General features: G+C 39.7%; 1 protein-coding gene across 1 annotated transcript in view; it reads left to right on the top strand.

Annotated features, from left to right (window-relative positions):
* The window catches only part of itga7 (integrin, alpha 7), a 47,659-nt gene that overhangs the window by 14,585 nt on the left and 12,649 nt on the right, over positions 1 to 20,425 (top strand). Inside the window, exons 4-19 of the mRNA XM_056252559.1 lie at positions 1,029 to 1,284; positions 4,130 to 4,231; positions 4,429 to 4,636; positions 5,574 to 5,767; positions 7,960 to 8,048; positions 8,538 to 8,665; positions 9,126 to 9,221; positions 10,313 to 10,374; positions 10,446 to 10,615; positions 10,894 to 11,046; positions 12,908 to 13,023; positions 14,338 to 14,521; positions 15,783 to 15,857; positions 15,939 to 16,018; positions 17,508 to 17,585; positions 18,134 to 18,236. Coding sequence (XP_056108534.1) covers positions 1,029 to 1,284; positions 4,130 to 4,231; positions 4,429 to 4,636; positions 5,574 to 5,767; positions 7,960 to 8,048; positions 8,538 to 8,665; positions 9,126 to 9,221; positions 10,313 to 10,374; positions 10,446 to 10,615; positions 10,894 to 11,046; positions 12,908 to 13,023; positions 14,338 to 14,521; positions 15,783 to 15,857; positions 15,939 to 16,018; positions 17,508 to 17,585; positions 18,134 to 18,236 — 2,094 coding nt within the window. The remainder of the gene's footprint in view (positions 1 to 1,028; positions 1,285 to 4,129; positions 4,232 to 4,428; positions 4,637 to 5,573; positions 5,768 to 7,959; positions 8,049 to 8,537; positions 8,666 to 9,125; positions 9,222 to 10,312; positions 10,375 to 10,445; positions 10,616 to 10,893; positions 11,047 to 12,907; positions 13,024 to 14,337; positions 14,522 to 15,782; positions 15,858 to 15,938; positions 16,019 to 17,507; positions 17,586 to 18,133; positions 18,237 to 20,425) is intronic.

Here is a 20,425-nt window from a genome sequence, read left to right as displayed (position 1 = left end):
CTCTCTGAGTAGGTACTCATTTGAATTTGAAATTTCTTCTGGATTGTTAAAATAGTATGTTCTTTATAGTATGAATATGGGTAGTATGAATGTAATCCGGACATACAATATCCGCCATGTTGTCATTATCATATGACCTACCAGTGTCACTGAGGTAAATCCTCTCCCGTGGCCTCATGGGATAGTAAAGCGTCCATCATATGCACACTTTAGAATCTCGCCAGAAGTAGTAGATCATCCGGGTACTTTTCGCCTACTGTTCTTCCAATACTATGTATTCGGACAAACTACTCTTTTTGTATACTTTTTTCTCATACTATATAGTGGGGAAGAGTTCGATTTCGGATGTAACCATTGGCTGCATCCTAGTAACCTTGGCTGCTGTCACGGCCAGCTCGTTCCCAACTGTAACATAAAGAGGATTACGCATACAAACCAAGGGTTTGCATTGCAAGATTATTTATTAAGAAAAAAATGATCTGATACAGAAATATAACACCATGTCTAGGGATTTAAATAAATGGGGTAATGAATGTTGGTAAATAATAAACAAATTGGAGCAAACGACTTCTCTGGAGAACTACGTTCCACCAGAATTAACGCTGGGTAGATCAGTCCAAACATTTATACTCTCCACCCATAAATGATCTAATTAACAGTGACGTCACAGTCAGATGTTATACTGCCACCATCAGGTAGACAATAAAAAGACAGGGTCATAACACTGCCAAGCGCCGTCAAAGACCATCTCAATTTTAAAAATCCTTGAGAAGGCAGCCTTCTTTTAGCATCCTTCATTTAGCATATTTTGAAGGATGCATCAAGCGTATCCTTCGTGTCCTCAAAACACCCACAGTTCATGGGTGTAAAGAAAGATGGAATTCAATGCAACTTAAGTACTTCCTTCACCACTGCTTGCTTGCAACGCGGACTGTCAGTGTGGAAAATCAAATAAAAATAGGGTAAAATGGGAATGGGTAGAATGTGTCCTAAATGTGTCCTGTTTTTGTTCTAATGTCATCTCACAGACATGTGCTCACCTCTATGAGCTCAGACAACATGTCAACCAGAAGTTTGAGACCCGTGATCCGATCGGACGCTGTTATGTGCTGAGTGAGGATTTGACTGAGAGAGATGATCTGGACGGGGGAGAGTGGAAGTTTTGCGAAGGTCGTTCTCATGGACACGAGCAGTTTGGGTTCTGTCAGCAGGGTCTGTCTGCTAGCTTCACACCGGACAAAAACTACATCGTGTTCGGGGCTCCGGGTACCTACAACTGGAAAGGTAATGGGATTGAGAGCTTTTCGACGTTATATTGGACCACTCATTTGAATGATTGTTAACACTTTATTTTGAGTTCACTTTAGACATTCTACTGACTTTAAGTAACTTTGCAACTTCATTTTAACCAGCAGTCATTAGAGTATAAGACTGTCTGATTAATATCTGATAACACTTTATTTTAATCCTTCTCAGACATTTTACTGACTATAAGTTACTTTGCAACTACATGTCAACTTATTCTACTAACCCGAAACTAACAGTCTACTAATACTCTAATGGTGTGTTCACACCGGACGCGAATAGCGCGTCAGGCGCGAGTGATTTCAATGTTAAGTCAATGCAAAGACGCGTTACGCGCGTAAAAAATTCCTGCGGCGCGAATGAGGCGTAGAGCGCGGCGCGGTAGACGCGAATACGCCTCATTCGCGCGTCAAGTTCACGCGAATGGCGCGAATTGAGCGTCTGGCGCGTTAAGCGCGTTACGCGCGAATGATTTAGTTAGTGCTATTTGTGCATTCACGCGTTTGACGCGAATTCGCGTCTGCCGCCCGAGTTGAAAAATCTGAACTTCTGCGTCAATTCGCGCCGCGTTAACCAATCAGGAGCCTAGCTGCTTGCTGCTGTCACGTGGTGAAGTATCTGGATGCTTCAATAAATTATTTTGTAATATATGACTGTGGTTCTAATGCACAACAAAGCAAATATTTTATCACATAAAACTTGATTTCAATATATGAGACATATTCATTTTGCATTGAATGCTATTTATTCCATATCTAGATTATATGAAATATTATTATAATGTAAAGACAACCAACATATAAGTTCGTGTCTGGACAGTGATGTGTGAGAGAGAGAGAGAAAAATCACAGGACAGATTAATCACTTTTGGAGGCTGGCTTCATTTATTATCAAAACAAAAATAAATGACAGATTAGGTGGATGCGGGCGAGGGTGAACCTCGCGCCGGGCTGTAGAGCGCGGGCTCGACAGGCATAGCTAGACCACTCGAGGCCGAGGGCTTATACGGCCTGCGCTGTCCTCGTCGGCGTCCTCACCATTAGGTCCACCAAACCTAGCTCCTGGGGCAAATTGTGAAACTCCTGAAACCCTCCGGAGGTTCTGGTGGACCCGAGTACAGCGACGAGGTCCCCTACGGAGCTGTTTCTGCTCTCCAGAGCATATACGAGCGGTGACTCTCTCGAATAATGCTAATGCTAATGCTCGATAAACATCTAAAAAGATGGCCGCCAACGGGTTTCGAAACTTTCGCCTCCGGATTTCGCCTCTGACGCGCGTAAATTTCGCTTCAAACTTTTGTTTTTACGCTCTTCAATTTCGCCATTGACACGCGAATTAACACAAAGTGGTAAAGCGTCAAACTAGACGCGGTAGACGCGAATTTGACGCGCTATTCACGTCCGGTGTGAACACACAGTAATGAGAGTTAGTTGACATGTAGTTGCAAAGTTACTTATAGTTCGTAGAATGTCTAAAGTGAACTGTCAAAATAAAGTGAAACCAAATGGTCACATATAGGCCTCAAATGATATTAGGACATTTATGATTGATTAATTGTTTTCCTATGACTATGTAAATATGTCAAAGTCCCCCTGTAGTGAAAATCCAGCTTTTAATGTTGTTTATATGTCTATGTGGTGTTTTTAATATGCTTTAAGACAAACCATGTGTAAATTCATAAGTCGACACCATTGCTGAGGATTTTCTCCTTAAAACTGCAGTGAACCAAAGACAGTCTCAAAAACACTGTTTAAAATCGCTGGTGATTCTGACGTCACAAACTACCTTGTAACCAATCTGGAGTGTGTTTCCCGTACAGCGACGTAATTCGCTGCTTCACTACCATAGTACGATGCATCGTTGAAGAAATCAACTAGCTAGTCACGACTGTTTCCCGAAACCATTTTGTCGCAAATTGGTCGTTCAACCACGTTGGTTAATGATTTCACGCAGGTGTTGGAGTAATAACTACTGTTAATGAAACTGTTTGAGATCAAACTAATGCGAGATGTTTTGCTATAAATTACGGACATGGCATCTTACGACTATTTCTAATTTTTCTCAGTTATTTTGCTTTATTTCCAGATTCAATCATAGGCTAGAGCACGTTTGCACATGCGAACATCAAAAACAACGCTTTAAATCTCTTGACAAACTAAAAGACGTAAATGATATTTGTATGTATTCTAAATAAAAGATACAGATTGTACTGAATGTTAACTTTCTTATTTTGCTCAAGATCAGGATTTATTGACTCCACATGTCATGCAAACATGAAACACTGCTCCTAACCACAACTTGAGATATGTCGTTCCAAACACACTACTTTGCGATGCTGTTTGCGAATGTTCGTTGGAACGATGTTTTTGGGAAACACAGACTCGTTGTACTAACAATTGGAACTTGTGACCATAGTTGGCTAATGATGCTTTCGGGAAACACATCGCAGGTCAACGCGTGATCGTCAACGAGTGGATCTCTGAGCTGCTGTGAGTGAGTGGAGGCGGGGCTCATTTGCGTATTCACAGAAACGCGTATACTCAATGAGGCAAGGGTGTCAAGTTACATTCAAGGTATTTTAAGGCATGAAGAAATATTTTTCAGGGTAAAAACGTTTAAATATGTCATTTTGGTGATCAAACATGAGTTTAAAGGGATACAATAATTGACTACAGGGGGACTTTAAGACAGACATTTTCGGCTATTAGATCATTTGTGTAGTTGTCCCTGTAAAATTGCTTTTGATGAATTGATGTGGATTTTTTCTCTCTAAATCATCTGAACTATTCTCTCGCTGTATCTGTCCGTCTGTCTGTACGCTCAGGTCTATTATTTATGGCCAGTCCTGTTGAGGACGCCCTGGTCTATAAAACTCTGGAACCGTCCAAAAGCTCCTTCGAGGACGTCTCTCAGAACAGCTACCTGGGTTTGTAGACAAAGAACATTGTGGCAGAACTTTTTCTATGCAATATTTGAATAGATTTCCAATTTCCAAATCTATTGACATTGACTGCTGATAGTGGTATCCAGACAACATGAATACACTCGCGTATCTCAATTCCACTCAAGTTCATGTGAAATCAGGTACAAAATCATCACTTTGTTGATATGAATGTGTCCCAGGCTTCTCTGTGGACTCAGCCAAAGGTCTGATGAGTAAGTCTGAGCTGACGCTGGTGGCCGGAGCTCCTCGAGCCAATCACACAGGAGCCGTGGTTCTGCTGCGGAAGGACAACGTCTACCGGCTGATGCCTGAGCATATTCTGTGGGGCGAGGAACTGGCCTCCTCCTTCGGCTATTCTGTGGCCACTGCTGATCTGAACAGCGATGGGTAAGAAGACACAGGGCCCTCTCATACACCCGGCACAATGCGGGTGTATGCAATACAATACCCAATGGGTTTTGCTAGTTTCAGCCCGACGCTGTTATCATTTTCACGTCCTGCACCACATTGTTTAAATAGCAAATGCCCATGGGCTGCTGGTGTGAGAACCAGGTGTGTGTTGGACCGTTGCTATTTTGAGAAACTGAAATAGACTGAGCCATTGATCAACTGAAACCTTGTCTAAAGTCAATGGTGCAGTATTTTTTTTTTGTTATTTAAAGAGTGTGTTAGTAATGTGAGGCTATAGGCAGGTCCACAACGCGCTACACTCTGCTTATTACACACACACTCTGCTTATTACACACACAGGGACGCGCAGCAGGACACAAACTAGCCAAATATTAAAAATAAAAGGATTACAATGTAAAAGTTTTTATTATTGTGTACATAAAGATATGGTAGAATCCGGCTTGTCCCGTAGATGTTCTGCTTGCACTTTAACCTCGCACACACACACACACAGCTTTAACCTCGCACATGAGCAGATCCGTTTCCTCACTAGAGAAGCGTTCAGTTTTTCCGCTTGGAAATTCCTCCATGCAAATAGCGAATCCGCCATAGCGCGAGGGCAACTGTCTTTTAAAGGGAATGGGAGAAGAGACTCTGATTGGATTATTGCACGTTACGCCCAAAACACACCCATTAATCATTAAGAGAATAGAGACAAAACACACCCAATACTCATTAAGAGAATAGAGACGACACTTTTAGACCATGCGCCGGGAGCGCTGACCATTTTTCCCGTCGTTAAACTAGCAAAAGTGGATTCGGACATGCACTGAGTGCACTTTATACCATGAGCTTAGATCCTTAAAAGGGGCCTTTAACATGCTCCTGTGTAAAGCTGATGTGCTCAAGATCTAACTGGAGGATTTCTCCACAGTTGGACAGATCTTGTAGTGGGAGCTCCCAATTTCTTCGACCGAAAGGCAGAGATTGGAGGAGCGGTGTATGTGTTTCTGAACCCAGCCGGCCACTGGGAAAAGGCCCGCCCGATCCGACTCAACGGGACGTGTGACTCCATGTTCGGGATGACCGTCGGCAGCACTGGAGATCTGGACCGGGATGGTTATGAAGGTAAGAGGAAAATAACACACATAGGCAAGTGTGTTTTGTCATTGTGAAATCTCGGAAAAGCAGATTAGATTGAACTCCAGGTTCGGTTATTTGTACAAAGTTACACGGTTAATTGTTTGATCCTCTTTTTTATGTTATATCATATTACAGTTACAGTATGCAACAAAAGTAAGTACACCCCTGTGCAACATAACTAACAATTGAAAACTATTTTAAAACTTACAGTAATTGCATTACCTCTGAGTTGAACAGGAGAGTATTTTCTCTCATGTTAAGTTAAAACCTTTTTCTGATTAGATTTACTGTATTAAAAATACAATTCCCTGCAATAGGAACTCAATACACTTTCCATGACTGAGATTCACATCAATTACTTTATCAATACTTGTCCACCTCTATTGTTTTCCATTTTTTCTTATCAGGCTACCAGTTATCCTCAACATTCATTTACAACAACTCAAAACTCACTCATAGACACCAGAGAATGTCTGAAAAAACTTCTGATTGTGATCCAATAGGGAAGTATATTTATATACAATGCTAAAGGCTACTTGTGCTAACCATTGCATAAGAAATGCACATATACCACACCATCTTCTTCCGCTTATCTGGAGCGGGGGCAGCAGTCTAAGCAGAGATGCCCAGACTTCCCGCTCCCTAGACACTTCCTCCAGTTCTTCCGGGGAGACAGCGAGGCTTTCCCAGGCCAGCCGGGAGTCATAGTCCCTCCAGCGTGTCCTAGGTCTTCCCCGGGTCTCTTCCCAGTGGGACGCGCCCAGAACACCTTCCCGGGAAGGCGTCCAGGAGGCATCCGGAACAGATGCCCGAGCCACCTCAGCTGACCCCTCTCGATGTGGAGGAGCAGCGGCTCTACACTGAGCTCCTCCCGAGTGACCGAGCTTCTCCCTATCTCTAAGGGATCGCCCAGCCACCCTGAGGAGAAAGCTCATTTCGGCCGCCTGTATCCGGGAACTTGTCCTTTCGGTCATGACCCAAAGCTCATGACCATAGGTGAGAGTAGGAACGTAGATTGAGCGGTAAATCGAGAGCTTTGCCTTGCGGCACAGCTCTTTCTTCACCACAACAGACCGGTACATCGACCGCATTACTGCAGAAGCTGCACCGATCCGTCTGTCAATCTCCCGTTCCATCCTTCCCTCACTCGTGAACAAAACCCCAAGATACTTAAAATCCTCCACTTGAGGCATGAACTCTCCACCAACCTGAAGTGGGCAACCACCCTTTTCCGACTGAGGACCATGGCCTCGGATTTGGAGGTGCTGATTCTCATCCTGGCCGCTTCACACTCGGCTGCAAACCGTCCCAGTGCATGCTGAAGGTCCTGGTCTGAAGGGGCCAACACGACAACATCATCCGCAAAGAGCAGAGACGAAATAGCGTGCTCCCCAAACCTGACACCCTCCGGCCCCTGGCTGCGCCTAGAAATTCTGTCCATAAAAATTATGAATAGAACCGCCGACAAAGGGCAGCCCTGCCGGAGTCCAACATTCACCGGGAACAAGTCTGACTTACTGCCGGCAATGCGAACCAAGCTCCTGCTCCGGTCGTACAGGGACCGGACAGCCCTTAGCAAAGGACCCCGGACCCCATACTCCCGGAGCACCCCCCACAGGCCGCCGCGAGGGACACAGTCGAATGCCTTCTCCAAATCCACAAAGCACATGTGGATTGGTTGGGCAAACTCCCATGAACCCTCCAGCACCCTGGACAGGGTATAGAGCTGGTCCAGTGTTCCACGGCCTGGACGAAAACCGCACTGTTCCTCCCGAATCCGAGGTTCTACATGCACATATGCTAATGAAAAACACCAGAGACTGCTTTAAGAACTTAGATAAATCATATATGATTATAATCATGTTTTCTTTTTTGGCTTCATGTTTCATATGTCTTTTTCCTGTGACTTTGTGGATACCGGACTTGTGTATCCGGCCGCACATATGTCAGAGGTGACTCCGGTTAACTCCCGCTTTCTGCCTGTGAGCTCCCTCTGTACTTTCAATAAGAAAGTTGTTCATAAGACGAAATACTCCACATGTGAACTTAGAAATAATGCAATTATTATCCAATATTATTTGATAGTTTAGAGATATTACACAAGGGTGTACGCGCATCTTGTGTATAATGTTCTGTAAAATCTAGTCAAACTGGAATCTGAATGTGTTTGTTTTCAGACATTGCTGTCGGAGCCCCGTTTGATGGAGACGGGAAAGTTTTTATTTACCGTGGCTCTTCATCTGGCATTGATACCAAACCTTCGCAGGCAAACTTTCTCTCTAATACACACACACACACACACACTCTCTCTCACACTCTCTCTCTCTCTCTCTCTCTCTCTCTCTCTCTCTCTCTCTCTCTCTCTCTCTCTCTCTCAAACACACACACACATGCTCTCTCTCTCTCTCTCTCTCTCAAACACACACACACATGCTCTCTCTCTCTCTCTCTCACACACACACCACACGCTCTCTCTCTCTCTCTCTCTCTCTCTCTCTCTCACACACACACAAAATTTAAGCAATATGGTGTAAAATGTCAGTTATCCAAGATTAATTTGAACTGAATTGAAGCAACATTACAAGGCTAAAATATTAAGATATCCAGAACAACAACAGCATGTGATATTGATTCTAAACAGCTTTCAGTCCCATGCTCAAGGTTCTGTTTACTGAATAGATTTATCAATATTCACACAGCAGTGTCATCACAGTGTTTTGAATAAAATTAGCTGTATATTTATCCTCATGTGAAGGTTCTGGATGGGCTTAATGCAGGAGTCAAGCGACTGGGCTATTCTATATCTGGAGGACTAGATGTTGATGGGAATTTTTATCCAGATCTAGCTGTCGGCTCCCTCAGTGATAAGATCGTGCTTTACAGGTGAGATCTATGTTTTTGACACTCGAGCTCTAAAACCCGTTACAGCGGATGCAATGGCAGTCATTTAACCTCTTAAGTGTCGCGCCCCCTTTTTCGAATAAACATGAAAATGCACAATCCGAACTTAAATGGTTGTAATTCAAGAATGCTTTGGAATATAGATGTAAGATTGGTCTTGTTTTAAAGAAGACATTTGGCCGATTTTTGTAGAGGTTAAATACATTTATAGAAGTTTGAGTTTATGAAAATGTAAAAATGTAATTATTCATATTTTATATATAATATATTTTTTCAAAACTTGGTGGACTCTAAAACTGCAAGAAAATCAAAACCAAAACTCTGAACAAGTTGTGTTTCAAATTTTAGGTTGATATCTAAAAAAATAAGCTTTCAGTGAGATTTTGTTTGGGCGCAGTACCGACAACCATACATTTTCATACAATTTATTGTTGTCCACCAGGTCACGTCCAGTGGTCCACGTGATCCGAGAGATCTCCATCGAGCCTCAGTACATCGATCTCACGCAGCAGAACTGCCAGGGCCACGACGGAGTTTGGTCAGGAGTTACTTTACTCATACTTTTTCATTGTGTTTATGACATCTTGCTTGGAAACTACAAGCACAATGATTCATCATACACACACTGCCATTGAAAAGTTTGGGATCTGTAAGATTTTATGTTTTTAAAAGAAGTCTCTTCTGCTCACCAAGGCTGCATTTATTTGATTAAAAATACAAAAGAAAAAACACTGTAATATTGTTAAATATTATGACAATTTAAAATAACCGTTTTCTATATTTTAAACTGTAATTTATTCCTGTGATCAAAGCTGAATTCTCAGCATCATTACTCCAGTCTTCAGTGTCACATGATCCTTCAGAAATCACTCTAATATGATGATCTTATGCTCAAGAAACATTTATGATTATTATCAATGTTGAAAACTATTTTTTTCAGGATTCTTTGATGAATAGAAAATTCTGTTTCATTTATTTAAAATAGAATCTTTTGTAACATTACAAGTGTCTTCACTGTAACTTTTGATCAATTTAATGTGTCCTTGCTGAATCAAAGTATTGATTTATTTAATCCCCCCCAAAAAAATTCTTGCTGACTCCAAACTTTTGAACGGTAGAGTGTAATGTTACAAAAAAAGCTTTTTTATATTTCAGATATATGCTGTTCTTTTTATTCATCAAAGAATCCAGATTTTTATTTTTACATAAACATTTATTTTTTAAAACATTGATAATAATCATAAATGTTTCTTGAGCAGCAAATCATCATATTAGAGTGATTTCTGAAGGATCATGTGACACTGAATAATTGTCAGTAATGATGCTGAAAATCCAGCTTTGATCACGGGAATAAATTACATTTTAAAATACATTAAAACAGTTATTTTAAATTGTAATAATATTTCACAATATTACAGTTTTGTTATTGTATTTTTAATCAAATAACTGCAGCCTTGGTGAGCAGAAGAGACTTCTTTTAAAAACATAAAAAATCTTACAGATCCCAAACTTTTGAACGGCGGTGTATTAATCACATACAGTATAGGTAAATCCAATTTCAAATTGATATTTAAAAAAATGACTGTCAGTAAATCTGTACCTGTGTAATTGTGTGTTGTCTTCCTGTAGTGTGGACGTGAAGGCCTGCTACTCGTACACTGCGTATCCAGACTCCTACTCGCCGCACATCAGTAAGACATTCCCACATCATCCGCTGTAAGTGCAGATGTACGTGTATGTTTGAACGTCTCTGTCTCATCAGCTCTCGGGGTTCATTTCGAGGCAGACGTGGAGCGCAGAAAGCTGAGTCTTCCTCACAGAGTTCAGTTCCTGGACCGCGGTTTATCAGAGCCGGAGTTTGTTCATTCTGTGGAAGTGGAGCTACGAGGACAAAAACATCCGGACTGTCAGACCGTGACTTTAGTTGTGCAGGTAGAGCTAGAGATGCTCTTTACACCTGGTATGAAGATAAGCACTCAATACATGTCATGTCAGCTTTATTTATACAGCGCTTTACAATACAGATTGTTTTAAAGCAGCTTTACAGAGATAATAGAAAAATAATGCAACAAAGTTTGTTTCCAGAAGAAAATAGTGTCACAGTCCAAGGGGATTCAAACACATTGCGATCGAAACTGCGGCTGCATTTCATAATATGATAGGAGGGTCTCAATGAAGTGGTATAAACTCTTCTGTTCTCGTTTCACCAGGAAAACATTGTGGACAAGCTGCGGCCCGTGTCTCTGGCGATCACACACACTATCCGGAGAAGCAGACACCGCCATCACACGGGCCATAACCATAACCATAACCAGCTGAGCCCTGTCCTGAGCCCCAGTCCCTCCAACACACTCTACTCCGAGGTACAGCACATGCACTTCACATGATCCACCGCTGCTGATGTGAAAAATCTATTGATTTTGGTCTATTGAATCTGATTTTGATTCTGTGTTCAGATGTTTGTGTATAATGACTCTAGACTGTGCATTTGTCTCAAGAGAGAGATGTCCTACATTAGATTAATATGTGTAGGGTTGCACATTTAACCCTCTGGTGCTGCTCATGTGTTGCTCATAAATGACCGAAATCTTTTTGGATAATAATTTCAATGAAATTATTGTACTATATTTTAGTGTGATAATATTTTTTATTTAATGTTTTGTATTTTTAGGGGATTTTATGGCACTAAATTAAATTTATGCAGTAGTTATAATACATTTATTCACTTTTTAGGCATGGATATGAAAATTTAAACTGTCATAAATATTGAATGCTTTAGAGCACAGACTGAAGTTTAGTCTCTTTTTAAAGACGGCACTTGGAAGATTATTACTGACATGAAAAGTTTTTTAAAAAAGTGAACTTGAAAACAGTTATAAAATGTTATATTTATTGTTATGAAAAAAAGCACAAAAATACCGTTTCAGTTTTTTATATGAAATATATATTTTCCAAAATATGTTTTACTCTAAAACTGTGAGAAAATCAAAGCCATAAATCTAAACAAGATGTGTTCCAAACTTGAGCGTGATATCTCAAAAAATGAGCTTTCAGTGAGATGTTGTTTGGCTGCAGTACCAAACGCTTCCACTAGAGGAAATTCGCCCCTCCCATTCATTTCCAGTGCGCTCGTTGTTGAACACGAACAATACAACTGTGACCATTTTTTCAGGACCATTTAACCTTTTCAAATCATGTCTATAACGTTTTTTTGTGTGTTCACACTTTTATCAATTTTCATACCATTCAGATGAAGTAAAGCAAAAAAACAAAACGTAAAGTGTTTCCGAACAGCACAAGATGGTTAATTGGGAAAAAAAATCAATATTGTAATAATGGCTGTCACTTCACAAATTGTGAAAAGTGGCATCGTATTTAGATCTAGTGAAAGACAAGTCAAATGTATTTGTATAGTGCTTTTCACAATACATATCGTTTCAAAGTAGCTTTATAGAAAATCATGATGTTAATGTTTTAAAGTCCCCTTGTAGTAAATCATTTCATCCCCTCATCTTTGATCACCAAAATTACATGTTTAAACGTTTTTTCCTTAAAATATCTTGAATGTAACTCGACACAGTTGCCTCGTTTACTATGCGTGATTCTATCAATATGCAAATGAGCCCCGCCTCCATTCACTCACTCAGCTCGGAGATCCATTGGTTGACGATCACACGTTGATCTGATTGGTTACAAGGTAGTTTGTGACGTCAGAAACACCAGCGATTTCAAACCGTGTTTTTGAGACTGTCTTTGGTTCACTGCAGTTTTAAGGGGAAAATACTCAGCAATGCTGTCGACTTATGAATTTACACATGGTTTGTCTTAAAGCATATTAAAAACACCACATAGACACGTAAACAACATTAAAAACTAGATTTTTACCACAGGGGACTTTAAAATATCTTAATGTCTTCATGCCTTATAGTCACATTTGAGCTGTGCGATAATATAGTTACATTTTATAACAATCAAGCAGTTGAGAATGTACGTGTTTACATTTATATCTGTCTTTAGATAAAGGGTTTATTTCAATATTGCATGCCCATGTATTAAATCATCATATGATAGCGGTGTGCTTCATGTCAGGGTTTATGCTTTGAAAAGGACTTGCTGTCTGTACATTTTCCCCTTTTATAATGTTCACCGAATGGGAATTCAATCCATCAGGAACCAGTAGTATAACATTAAAAATGAATCTGCAAGCTTTCTGTCTGTTCTCAGGTTAACTTTGTCAGGGAAGGGTGTGGCGAGGATAAAATATGCCAGAGCAACCTTCAGCTTGTCTATCAGTTTGGCACAAAAGCACCCGTTTCACACGCCTTCACTCCTTTACCGCGGTAAGTCTCAGTGAAGTGAAGTCTCAGTCATGTGAGCGTTTATACAGATGTGCCAGGACTCATCCTAAATGTGAACATGTTTCCTAAATGTTTCTACAATTCATTCATTAATTAATTTTCATTCACTTTTATTTTCCTTAACCAGTGCAAGCATTTCACTCGTTAAATGTAAAAAATAGGTAACACTTTACAATAAGGTGAATTAGTTAACATTAGTTAATGCATTAACTAACATGAACTAACTTTGAGCAATACATTTGTTACAGTATTTATTCATCTTTGTTAATGTTAGATAATAAAAATACAGCTGTTCATTGTTTGTTCATGTTAGTTCACAGTGTTAACTAAACCTTTGATTTTAATAACATGTTAGTAAATGTTGAAATTAATATTAACTAAGATTAATAAATGCCGAGGAAGTATTGTTCATTCTTATTTCATGTTAACCTTTACTTAAAGGGGTGTGCATAAGACTGACATGACACCTTCATAATCATGACAGGACACATGTCATTAATATGAAGGAGGGTTTATGCATGTTTATGACGACTGTCATTAAGTGTTATTCGCTCAACATTTTTAATGCAAATATCTATGACATTGTTTGAGATGTCTTTGTTATGACAACTTGACATAAACCAATACATCATAACCTGTCAGTGTCTCATGACAACTTGACATTACTAAGACAAGACAACCTGTCATAAATATGTCATAAACATGACATAGCAGATTAATTATCAAACTTAAGAAAGCACTTAGCTTTATGGGTGAACATTACATTAAACTGTCATGCGGTTGGTTTTGACATTGGCTGTCATGAGGCCATTATAACATTTTAATGACAAATTCAATTGGTACCACGGTAGTTGAGGTCAAGAAAAATATTCATGACACAGTTATAATGGCCTCATGACAGCCAATGTCAAAACCAACCGCATGACAGTTTAATGTAATGTTAACCCATAAAGCTAAGTGCTTTCTTAAGTTTGATAATTAATCTGCTATGTCCTGTTTATGACATATTTATGACAATTTATGTTGTCTTGGTAATGTCAATCTCAAACAATGTCATATTTGCATTAAAAATGTCATAATTGAGCGAATGACACTTAATGACAGTTGTCATAAACATGCATAAAACCTCCTTCATTTCGTGTCATGTCATGATTATGAAAGTGTCATGTCAGTCTTATGTACACCCCTTCAAGTAAAGTGTTACCCAGTTAACTAATGTTAACGAATGAACCTTATTGTAAAGTGTTACCAAAGAAATGCATGAAGCCCTCATAGTTTGAACTCCTCTGCGTTTAGAGACGGCTCTGATGTGCCGGTGTTCTCTCTGTCGGATCAGAGGTCAGTCGTGCTCGAGGTCACGGTGACGAACACGCCGTCGAACCCAGAAACCCCTCAGGAAGACGGAGACGATGCTCACGCCGCGCAGCTGATGGTGTCTCTGCCAAACACACTCTCGTACTCTGGACTCATGGGACAGCAGGTTCTCCATCAGGCGGCTCATGTGTCGAGTGTAGCGATGCCCTCGTGTCACGACTCAAAACATATCACGATACTGAACTCATGATATGATACGATAATATTGCGATACTCTAAGACATATGGTTAAAGGTTAACAAAAGAATTTACTGATTAAAATGCTAAATTTGATATTACATTGTGTGTGTAAATGAATAGTCTTGGACTTGGTGCTGAAACCCAAAGCACAGGACAATAGAGACACCAGAATAACAATATTCATGACTCTGAAGCTGAAAATACTGAATTATTTTAGACGAATATGCTTTCACTGTCACTGACTAGATATACTGTATTTAAAATAATGTAGGCCACTTTTACTGGTAACATCCGGCATCTGGCATTATCAGGACACACAAATATCCCCCACTGCATTATTATACATAATATTCAACATTATTTATAGTAGTTTAATGTAGTTCTGACACTAAAACTGTTTAAACTTGATTTGTTTTTCACACAGTAATTTTTATTTTGGGTGATCTATCCACGCATTTTTGCATTTTTGTATTGCGGTATATTGTGACACCCCTAGTATGCAGTCGTATTTATTATAGGCCTTGTTCACACTGTCAGTCCAAATCTGATTATTTGTGTATCCGATTGGAATCTGATCTAAAATTATTGATGTCCGCACTGTGTATCGCAACTGTTCAGATCCGATGTGTGTGTCCATGCCACTCTTTCGTTTTCCGGAATATCTGCAGTGGTTTCATGGGAATAATGTTGCGTTGGAAGGAATACACCAAAAACAACAACAACCTCAACATGGAGGGGTTTTCAATAGAGATGTTGTCTTATTTCAATTTTACAACATTGAAATGTGTAGCCGCCGCGCTGTCGTCTCCGTCGGTTTCAAAATATGTCTCCGTTATATTGTCATTTTCTGCTCGTCCGGCACTGCATTGTTTCGGCAGCGACTTTACGCATGTTTCCTATAACGTTAATACATTTTACGTGCCGTGAGAAAGCCACATAAACCACGCGAAATCCGATCAGAGCAGTCAGACTGAAACTGTTTTCCAGAAATACGATTTGAATAGGATTTCAAACCAGATATGGACGTAGCTTGAAACGGATTTGTAAAAATCGCATTTCGTGTGATTGTTTTGCTGTTCACATTAGCTAATTCTGATCGGATTTCAATCGGATGTGCACATAAAACCGGATTTGGACTGACAGTCTGAATGTAGCTTTAGCTTCCTAATGCTGGTCTTGTTTTGAAGGTGTTGTGTGAAGTCAATCAGAACGGCTCTCAAGCGCTGTGTGAACTGGGTAATCCGCTCAAAAGAGACGCGACGGTACAGTAACGCTCTCACATACACACTTACACAATTCTGACCTTTGAGAAACTCAAATTGACCTTTAATTCTTTATGTCAGGTCAAATTTTATCTTATTCTGAGCACTTCTGCGATCACTATACAAACTACTTCACTGAGTGTTCATCTCGCACTGTCTACGTGAGTTCCAGTTTGGATTTCTGCCTGCTATTTGAAAAAAAAAATTTTTTGTGAGCAAAACAAAATCATACAAATAATGTTGGATGAATCTCACAAAGAAATGTCTTGGTCATATTTCACCCTGAATTTTACCATATTAATTTTGCATTGTAACATCATTTTCATGACAACAGCACATTTCCCTCCAAATACCTTTACTTTTATATATATATATATATATATAAAAATTAGCATGACAGATATTTTAAAATTCAGATCATTAAAAATCATATTCAGGGTACGTTTACACGACAACGATGTAATAAAAAACGAAAAGTTTGTTTCTCTGTACAGATGACAATGTTATGAAAGCAATCCCCGTTTGTTCACATGGATCCATGGAAACGACTAAAAAATGGAAGGAGACGTGTGTGTGTTATCCAAGCATTAATGGCGAGGAAAGCCCCTGAGCGCCACGTATGAGGAGTTTCTGGGTGTTTCTCCCTCATTTCTGCTTCAAGCTCTTGATATATTGTGGTATTTCTTTGTTGTTTAGAATCCAGTATTCCCGCAATTCCTTTGTTTTTTATGAGTTTAGAACTCTGTCTCGTCTTCTGTCCAAACATTCATACTTTCTTTGAAGAGTGATGGACTGTTACGTACGCCAGGTGACCTGTAAATGTGAAAAAAAAAAACTGTTTCCTTTGCAGTTTTGCGTAATATTCCTTTTTTTAATTGACCAAAAAAAACACCTCATGCGAGCGTAAAAACATTTTTTTGTGATATATGTTTCCATTGGGCGTATTTCAAATTTTAAATTTTAATTTGCGTAATTTGACGGGTAATGGTCCTGGAAACGTGCTATCAGTATTGTTTTCAAAAACTTTCACTTTGAAACCTGTTTTAAAAAGTTGGTATTCTCGGGCCACCAAAACACCGCTGTCATGTTAATGAACGGCCAAAACGTATACAAAGTTTTAGTTAAAATTGGTGTCGTGTAATCATTTCCATAATGACCAACAAACGCAATCTACCAAGAGCAGCGCAAATTAAAAATAACATTAAAAAGGCATTTATTTTTAATAAATGTTATGAAAATATGTGAAAAGTGCAATTATAATGCCTAACGATTATTTAATAATAAAGTGTTTATAGGGTAGGGTTAGGGAGGGATTTATTGTCTCAAAAATAACTGTCATTCCTTGCTAATTTTTCACTGCACGTCTTTAGTAAATCCTCACAGTATTTTTTAACACCAAAAGAGGGTTCACTCTTAGTAAATCTTGACTGTTCTGTTATTTCTTCTAACCGCTTACTATTTGGAAAGGAGGCCATTTAGCACTGGAGCATAAGAAATAAAACTTTTGCTCAGCACAAAACAAAAATGGCTTCCCGGTGAAATGCAACCTGGATATTGTTGTGAGATTCATTCACCCTTTTGTAAAAAGTGCCAAAACAAAGGTTATGATTTCCGCCATGCACACATGCCATATGTGTGAATCCCACACAGGATCAGTGAGCAGCCGGCGTTGGCCCCCGTCACGGCGTACGCACGGGTGGTGATCGAGCTTCCTCTGGTGCTCAGCGGGTGTGTGTTCACTTACTTTCATCTCTGATCTTTGGTGTTTTCTCAAATAGCAGCTTATTTTCTCATGAATGCTGATGTCACTTCCCAGCAAGCAATTTTGCATTTAAAAGACGTCTAATAGCCGTCCAAACACAGCCCTGACGTCTGGCTAAAACAAGGCAAAATTTGGGCTGTCAGTGAACATTTAATAGATGTCTAAACCATCACCCAAGAATAGACTAGTCATCAATTAGACAACAAAGAAATGAAATGAGTGAAGAAATGAAACTAAACAGCTTGTAATCACTGTTGACTTTACTTACATGATGGAATATCACACATCTCGCAAGTTATTCTGGCAAAAACGACATGTAACCAAATTCTAGGTTATTTTGGCTGGAAGTGTGTTACTCACAGCCGGACTATACCGGGTCCATAGTTAACCTAGACGGAGAAATGACGGCTATTGCTTGCTGGGTTCAGTGTATATCTCAATAAATGGGTCTAATGTTTCACATTAAACGTTCTCAGAAGTGCTTGATATGCTGTGGTTTGTTGTTCTCCTGTAGACTGTCTCGTCCTCATCGGATGTTCTTCAGCGGAGCTGTGATGGGCGAGAGCGCCATGACATCACTGGAGGACGTCGGCAGCGCAGTGGAATATGAGTTTATTGTAAGTTCATGTGCTCAGAAGATTTTACTCCTCAGAGGGTGCTCTATCATATCTCAAAAGACTTAAAGTCCCCCTGCAGTCAATAATTTTATCTCTTAAAGTGCCCCTATTATGGATTTTTGAAAATGATCTATCATGTAGTGTAACATAGCTCTAAGTGAATGAAAACATCCTGCAAAGTTTTAAATATGAAAGTGCACCATATATAAAGTTATTGTCTTTCAAAAGTAAGAGTCGACTCTTGACTCAATGAAATTAATTGTTTTTCGAACGAGTCTTAAGCCGTTTCGTCGTATGCGAGTGATTTGCGCGTAAAGAGACCTTCCCCGAAAACTCTTCTCCTGATTCACAAATACTTCGTAAACGTCAGACGTGATAGTGAAATGTGTGTGTGTTAATGAATTCCAATCAGTCGTAAATGGGATGCGCGTGCACGTTCATTCTCAATTACCATAAATCCCGCCCATTAAATCCGACTGACAACTATATATGGGCATCATATTATGACATGAGTCATATGACATATGACATATTTTATGACAAGTTTTATTATCAGAAGTTCATTCAAAACGCTACATTTTATTTTCAAGCGTACATAGTGGCGTATCGGGTCCTAAAAAAAAGGAAGCTTGGCAGCATATTACAGATGCAGTTAATGGAGTTTCATCTGTTAATCGAACATTCCCAGAAGTGAGAAGAAAATGGTTCGACATTAAGCTTGAGAGCAAAAAACGAATTAGTTCACTTCGGAAAAATAGTATTCAAACTGGAGAAGGACCACCATCGCAGATGCTATTACTGGCTCTCATAATAAGAAAAACCGTATGTAATTACTATATATAATATTTTTTCAAAATGCTGTGCAAATAAGTACCCGATTAAGGTGAATTAAAATGCAGCCTTATTAATGAGCAAAACGTTCGGGTGTTAAGCGCACTATTTACGCGTGGCTGGGAGCAGGTGTAGATTTCTTGTGTACCAACTAACATTTGGAAAATACGAACATTTTAATGAATCCGAAAATTTACGCCAGAACCACTTTACACACGATTTACACAAAAATTCGTTCTGCTCGTGTTTCATGAATGAGACCCATTGCGCGCTCAGACACCAGGGAAAACTTGAACCTCAAACTGGCAGCTGATTCCTGTGGATACTGGATAGCATCATGTCGAGAAGATGGCGCTGTGCTCTACAATGTGAAGGTAAAGCCAGTTTTTTTCACTGCCCAAGGACGAGCATGTGAAGAATCAGTGGTTAAAATGAATCTTTACCACGATATCACAGCAGTGTAATCCTAAACTTTTGCTGTGTTCCCTTTATTTTACTTACGACTGCTTCTCAAATCTCGGAGTTCAATGCAGGATTCGCAAAACGCTTCCTCTTGAAAGATGGTGTTCAAATAGTTAGTTTTGAGTTTTATATTGTGTAGGTCTCCTGCTAACTGGCTAACTCACATTATTACTGTCTTACTGAAATACTTCTGCCAAGCAGCTGTGGGCCACTATTACCTAAAACTGTGTCTATTAATGCAGATTGTCTGTCGTTCTCACTACTCAAGATTACGCATGGAGCAAGATTTGTTTTACCAACGTTTGTTACATCAGTCATTCACGCTAGAGCTCGGCTAATGTAGCCACTGTTATTGATACAGTTTCCACATGTTCACCGCAATAAATTAGAAAAATACTCAGTAAATAAATAAGTACAAGTAAAATATTTGGTTTGTTGATGGATATGCACTTGTTAATGCTGATGGTGAGGAATTACAGTTGCAAGATCTCATAAAGTACCTCAAACTGAGTAGTGTATCACTGAGAAACGTTCTGCCCCAGTCGTCCTTGCGATGGAGGTTCGGGTTGAATGACTGTTTCTTCCAATGTTTCATCATCGGACTTGCGCTCGCATTGATATGGTAAAATCGACATCATTGTTTGTGACTGTGTTTAGTTTTACGGTGTAGGAAGCATCAGGACAAGTAGAGCTGACGTTGTTATGGCAATGGGCGTTTTTGTTTTCGACACTCGCACTGTACGCGGTAAACCAATCACAACAGACTGAGCTGTCTGGCCAATCAGAGCAGAGTTGCTTGCGGAAAGGAGGAATTTAGAGATATTGATTCATCTGATGAGTCATTTGAGAATCATTGAAAATGTGGTGATGTGCAAATGTATGTTATGAGAAAATTA

Source organism: Rhinichthys klamathensis, unplaced genomic scaffold (genome assembly GCF_029890125.1).
Source record: "Rhinichthys klamathensis goyatoka isolate OS25496 unplaced genomic scaffold, OSU_Roscu_1.1 h1tg000095l_1, whole genome shotgun sequence".
Classification (NCBI taxonomy): Eukaryota; Metazoa; Chordata; class Actinopteri; order Cypriniformes; family Leuciscidae; genus Rhinichthys; species Rhinichthys klamathensis.
Note: the sequence above shows the minus strand (reverse complement) of the source record. Positions and strands in the feature narration are given on the sequence as shown.